This window comes from Arachis ipaensis, chromosome B09 (genome assembly GCF_000816755.2).
Source record: "Arachis ipaensis cultivar K30076 chromosome B09, Araip1.1, whole genome shotgun sequence".
Lineage (NCBI taxonomy): Eukaryota > Viridiplantae > Streptophyta > Magnoliopsida > Fabales > Fabaceae > Arachis > Arachis ipaensis.
In genome coordinates this window covers 144372335-144378462 of record NC_029793.2, presented here as the reverse complement: position 1 = coordinate 144378462, position 6128 = coordinate 144372335, and the positions used below count along the sequence as shown (strand labels likewise).

Below are 6128 nucleotides of genomic sequence, written 5' to 3'. Positions count from 1 at the left end.
TAACAGTGTAAAATACTAAAATATTAAATATTCTCATATAACCCATAAGTAAAAAAAAAAAATCCTAAATTCACACAAAAAAAAATATACAAGGTGGATTAAATTTCCTATATTCTCATTGTAGCTAGGCATATTTTTTTTTAAATTATCTTTTTTAATTTTAGTCGTAAAAGTATGATATCTTTAGATTGGTCATCAAATTCTTGCCATGGGATTTGGGGAAGAACGACGTCGTAGCTTACATGAGCATGTGTTTGCTGAGGAATGCTAGGGGCCAGCAATTTTGGTGTTTTATAACTATCAAACTATCAATTGGCCCTCAATAATATTTTTAATGGTGTGAGATTACATCCAATGGTGGGAGATCACTCACTTTTATTTTGATGGTTAAGTGCTGGCCAGAAAACACACAAATTGCTGGCCTCTAGACTTTTTCTGTGTTTTGCTTGTTTCTTAGTACATGAGAAACTGTTTCATAACGGCTTCAGGGGCAATTTGTTCTTATGTGAAGATATTATTCGTCCTTATGTTTAACATAAAAGTATAAAAAAACGTATCTAAAATATTTGAATTATAAGCTATTGTTTTAAACAAATAACAAGCAGACAAAAAATAATGATGCAAAAATTTAGCATCAACAATAATTTTAGTGAAAAAGTAAATGCCAAAAATCACAGCAAAGAAATTAAACACAAACGGCACAATAGAGGGTTCAGACAAAAAGATAAAGGATAAGGAAATCGTCACATTGAAAGAAGCACAAAAAAATAAAAACAGAATAAAGAATTAGAGACATACCCATTTCTTCTTGAACATGCCAATAGTGAGAGATTTGGATTTTGGGACGCCATGAACAAGTTCATAACCGAGAATTCTGGGAATTTCTGGAAGTTCATCGACAAACATGTGCAAGTTTGATACATTTAGAAGCATATCAGAAGCTGATATGCATGTAAGGGCACCTAAAAGAGCTAAAAGAGTGACAACTTTGTTAAGCAGCAATGTTGGGTAGTCCATGGCTGATGCTATTACCTCTCTGGTCACGGGTGTAGACAACTATATATATCTATTAATATATATAGTGTGAAGAAGAAGCTAAAAGAGAAGAAGGGTAATGTATAAATGTATATTGGTGCAGTGGCTAATGGTGGAGATTATGCGTTGTGGCATAATGTTGATTATTGTTTTTTGGGTCCACGAGGGTACTCCAAAGATGATAATCAATAATGCGTTGGCTTTAATTTTGTGTTTAGCTTTTAACAGAGGGAAAGAACAATGATTGAAGTAAAAAGTTAGGCAAAAAAAAAGTAGATGTGGAAGGGAACAGAATAGACTCCTCCGACCCTTCTCTTTCACAATGTTTTTTGTGGAACCAGATGAAGTCTTTATAATGAAATCAATTCTATTAATATCAAAGATTTTAATCAAATGTGGTTAGTGTAGTAGTTAGTTTATTAGGCCGCTTAAGTAAGTGTCGAGAGTTTAAGGGTCTGTTTGGGAAGCTATAAAAGTAGTTTTTTTTTTATTTTTTGATTTATGAAGAGTAGTAGTATTAATGTCTGGTACAATTTTCAAAATCAAATTGTAGCTTTTTAAGAAGTTATTTAGGAGTTTATAGAGAAGTTAAAAAAAATGACTTCTCTCTTAATACTACTATTTTTTATCACATTTTTATAAAATAAGTACTTTTAGAACTAAAAATTCAAATACAAAATAACTTATTTATAAATTACTTTTAACATAGTTATTTATTGTTTAAGTTATTTTTTTAAAAGTAACTTAATTAAGCTATTTATCCAAACTGGACCTAAATCTCGTAATGTACATGCAACAATTTATTGGCCAAAATTCAGTACGTGACAAATTAATCTTTAGCCTATCAAATTGAAAGATACTGTAAAAAATTAAAAAAATATAAGATTTTTTTTAATTTAATGTTAAAATTTTGATTCACAATTATTCAATATTTCACTTAAATAAGTGCTGAAAATTCAAAATTCGCTTTGGACATATAGTAGTTTATTGACCAACAATAAATTTTAATTTGTCGAACTAAAAGATACTATGAAAAAAAATTACTTAGTAAGTTTTAATTTGTAGATTTATTTCTTGGCAATCGTTTGTTTTATCAATGGTAATGTTTTAATTTGTATATTTATTTCTTGATAAACGTAGAATGCAAATCTTGACTTGATATATATGGCATAAACTTTATTTCTTAAAAGATAATCCAAAAAATCACACAATGTGATAAGATGCTATTATTTGAAGCGAAATACACGGAAAGATCATTGTATACAAAAATGAGTTTGTTAGTACTAATTTAAATATTAGGACAAATATATGAGAAGAATATTAGTCACCAAATACCTTTTTTATTTTATTATCAAATTTAAGATTAAGTAAAATATATCTTTTATCTTTTTGATATTGAAAGTCACAACGGAGAGCTTTCCATAGCTACTTCCAAAGCTGCAGCCACTCAACAAATACAACACCATCACATGTTTTTTTTTAGCTAATAAATCAGCCACAACATTCACTACTCTCCTAATAAGATTAAATTGAACTTTTCAATTAAGACACTATAACTCTCTAACTTTTAAGTAAATCACCATTAACGCAAGACATCTATTGTGAATCAAATTAAAGTAACAAAAAAGCACCCATAAAATCAATTTCAATATCAACTGTCTTATAATCACACTCTCAAACAAGAACCAATTCCTTACATACAGCAAAAAATTCACAACGCAAAATACTCCAAATAGAAAAAAAGCCAAAGCAACCTTTCTTTTAAGAGTCATTATCGGACCTAATTACGCAACAAAAATCGGCAAAATTATTATCAAGAAAAATACTAAGATCACAATTTACTTTTACTATACTCATTATGGCTGGAAGAGGAGACAAATTAATATCAGCACTTTACCTTCCAAAAGCTATATGAAATCCTAAAATTATGCAGTTCTTGAACAAGTTTCCGAGCAATTTTTTCATTCGACCAGTCTTCTTGAGAATGGAAGATTTTTTTAGTTGCGGTGGTGTCAAATCCACCACAACTCAATAAAAAAATATGAATTCATCTTTTACAAGCTTCCGTCGGAAGCAACTCAACTTGATAATATAGAATCTATAAAAAAAATGCCGTTGTCCAACCAAGACATACCCAAAATGGACCAGACATCTCGAGTTCTATAACACCCAAAGAAACTATTTTGGGAGTTACCTGAAACGTTGATTTGGGTCTGACGTGAGGTCTAAGTTCTTTTGAGTGGCAACGTCCGACTTGTTGGTGCCGATGTACCACCTATTCGAGTTCTTCGTGAGGAGGTGGTGGTGGTATCTGCAAGAGACTCCAATACTTAAGTTAGAAATGATTTTAGGTAATTTTTTAGTAGATTATAACGTGAATATATCTGAGAGATGTCAGTGTATTTATAGTAGAATAGATAATCACATTTGTTGTAGAAGTTCCATTTTTATTATCGGATAACCGTTCTCTTTATTCTTGGAAGTTTGTTGGGATCTATCTTTTAGGGAAAATAGAGATAGTAGGAGTGATTCGGAGATGCAGTTACTTATTCAGATAAGTACAAGCCGATCTCTTTTGTCGTGTCCGACCTCTTTAAGGAGGTCGGGTATGAGATAGAGGCCACCTTCTTCGGTTGGGCCTTTTATCCTTTATTGGACCTGGCTTTATAATTTAGGTCAGGGTATGAACAATGCTCTTACTTGAGTCCAAGCTTTTTTAAGAGGTCAGACTCGAGCATGTCAGACCTTTAGCTTTCACGTCGGTTACCCATCGTATTTTCAAATTTTTTAACGTTACTGCCTTTAAGGAAGAGCAAACGTTACGCGGTAGTTTTTTCTTGGGATCCACACATGTTTTAATGAGAAGTTAAGGAGGCGTTAAACCCCTTTGTTTCTTATAAAAGCGCTACCACTTTCCCTCTTCTTTCTTTTCTTCATTTCGAAAGCTTTTTCATGTCTTCTTTTTTCTGCAAAGAATTTAATCCTTTATGATCCTTTGTTTCAATCATCCTTTGATTCTAAAGTTTCTCTTTCTTGGATTTCTCGAAGGTCTCAACTTGTTGTTGTGGAGAGAATCGTTCGAATTTTTGCCATTGATGTTTCCCTTTTTCGTTTTGACTTTTATTGAGGTTGGTGTTCATATTTTCTTAGTGTATCTTTTACTTGAGGCTGTTCTGGGTAGTTTTTAGAGCACTATATCGATGCTGTCGTGCTTTGTTTGTTGAATCTTAAAGTTGCTTTAATTGTTGTTTCATTTCTTTTGCTGAAAAAGTCTTTTTGATTTTCTTTTTGAGATTGGTATTGAACGCTTGAGTTTAAAGGACTCCCTTTGATGGCTGATTGATATCACCCTTTACTTGTTTTGATTTTGGATTTTCTTATCTTTGTGAAACTATATATGTTACCATTTTGTTGCCTGTTTGTATCTGTGTTGCCCCCAATGATGTCGCTGTGATGTGACAATGTTTGCATAGGAGGGACACCTTTGGTTGCTTCTTGAAAAAAAAAAAGACGAGATTCGACTTCTCTTAGTAACGATCTTTTTACTTTGCATCTGTAGATGTAGCTTTTATGTCTTGTGTTGTAGTTCTGAATATGTCGACTAAGGTCCCTTCTAACCTCTTATCTTGGGTAGATACTACTGTACTCTCTTGTGTCCTCGTAATTGATAGGAAATACTGTGATGTTTTTCGTAGGCATCATAAAATATGTGAGAGTAGAAAAGATGAAAGAAATTACAAATTAGTGATATCTAATCTCGAAGAGAAGATTTGCTGTCCCCCTTAAATAAATTGGAATGCCCTTTTCTCTATGCATATGACTATTTTTTTATTAGGTTAGATATCTCTCTTTCTTTTATTGATTTTGAGATAGACATTTTTTGATCTTATAATGTAGCCTTTTTTTTTAGTTTCATTCGAATTTATAGGAAATACTTTCGTAGGCATCATAAAATATGTGAGAGTAGAAAAGATGAAAGAAATTACAAATTAGTGATATCTAATCTCGAAGAGAAGATTTGCTGTCCCCCTTAAATAAATTGGAATGCCCTTTTCTCTATGCATACTATGCATANCCACTATCACTTTTTTTAAGTTAATAAATCAGCCACAACATTTAACTTCTCTTTGAATAAGATTAAATTAAACTTCTCAATTAAGACACAAGACACAACTAATTTTCAAGTAAATTACTATCAACACAAGACACTTGTTAGGAATCAAATTAAAGCAACAAGAAAGTATTCATAGAATCAATTTTAATATCAACTATCTTATAACCACACTTCTAAACATAAACCAATTTTTTAAGAAAAAAATTCAGGACGCAAAATATTCCAAATAAAGAGAGAGCTAAAACAATATTTTTTTCAAGAGCAATCGTCAGACTTAATTACACAACAAAAACCGACGAAATTGTTATAAAAAAAAAAAACTGACGTCACAATTATTTATCTTTACTATACTCACTATTATTGAGAGAAGAGACAAGTTAACATCAACATTTTACCCCTGTAAAAACTTATTTGAGATCCTAAAATGATGCAACTCTTGAACAACTCAATAAAAAAGATGAATTCATCTTTTACAAGAAACTCAACATGATAGTATAGAATCAATAGAAAAAATGTCGTTGTCCAACCAAAACCCCAGAAAACACTACAAATCAATTAAATTACGAAACTCAAATTTTATTTTTATGACAATAGATCTCTAAAAAATCACAGTTTCCTTTTAATTAGTTAAAAGTTTGCATGTCTTTTAGAACTAGATATGCCTTTTAAGTGCCACTACGGCTCTAACTTCAAACTTCCCTAAAAGCTAACATAGCTAACTCCACTACTTTGACATATCAAAATCTATTATATATAAAATCTATTTCCGAATTTTGACACTGCTCTACACACAGGAATTTAATTATTCAAGTTTTAAAAAGTGCAAATTGATTTGAATTGGAGAAATCAGAGGGAAAAAATAAAAAGGAAGTGCTGGAATGTAATTGAGCTTGTGTATTCCTAATAGAACAAGTAATTGTGGATGGAAAGGGAAGCTTCTTCATCAATCATCATATACAACAAAGCTTTTCACTCAAAA

At 31.2% G+C, this 6128-nt stretch overlaps 1 protein-coding gene across 1 annotated transcript in view; it reads right to left on the bottom strand.

The window, feature by feature from the left end:
- LOC107617501 (multicopper oxidase LPR1) overlaps positions 1–1364 on the bottom strand; it is a 4996-nt gene extending 3632 nt beyond the window's left edge. The window contains exon 1 of the mRNA XM_016319267.2: positions 799–1364. Coding sequence (XP_016174753.1) covers positions 799–1017 — 219 coding nt within the window. The 5' untranslated portion in view covers positions 1018–1364. The remainder of the gene's footprint in view (positions 1–798) is intronic.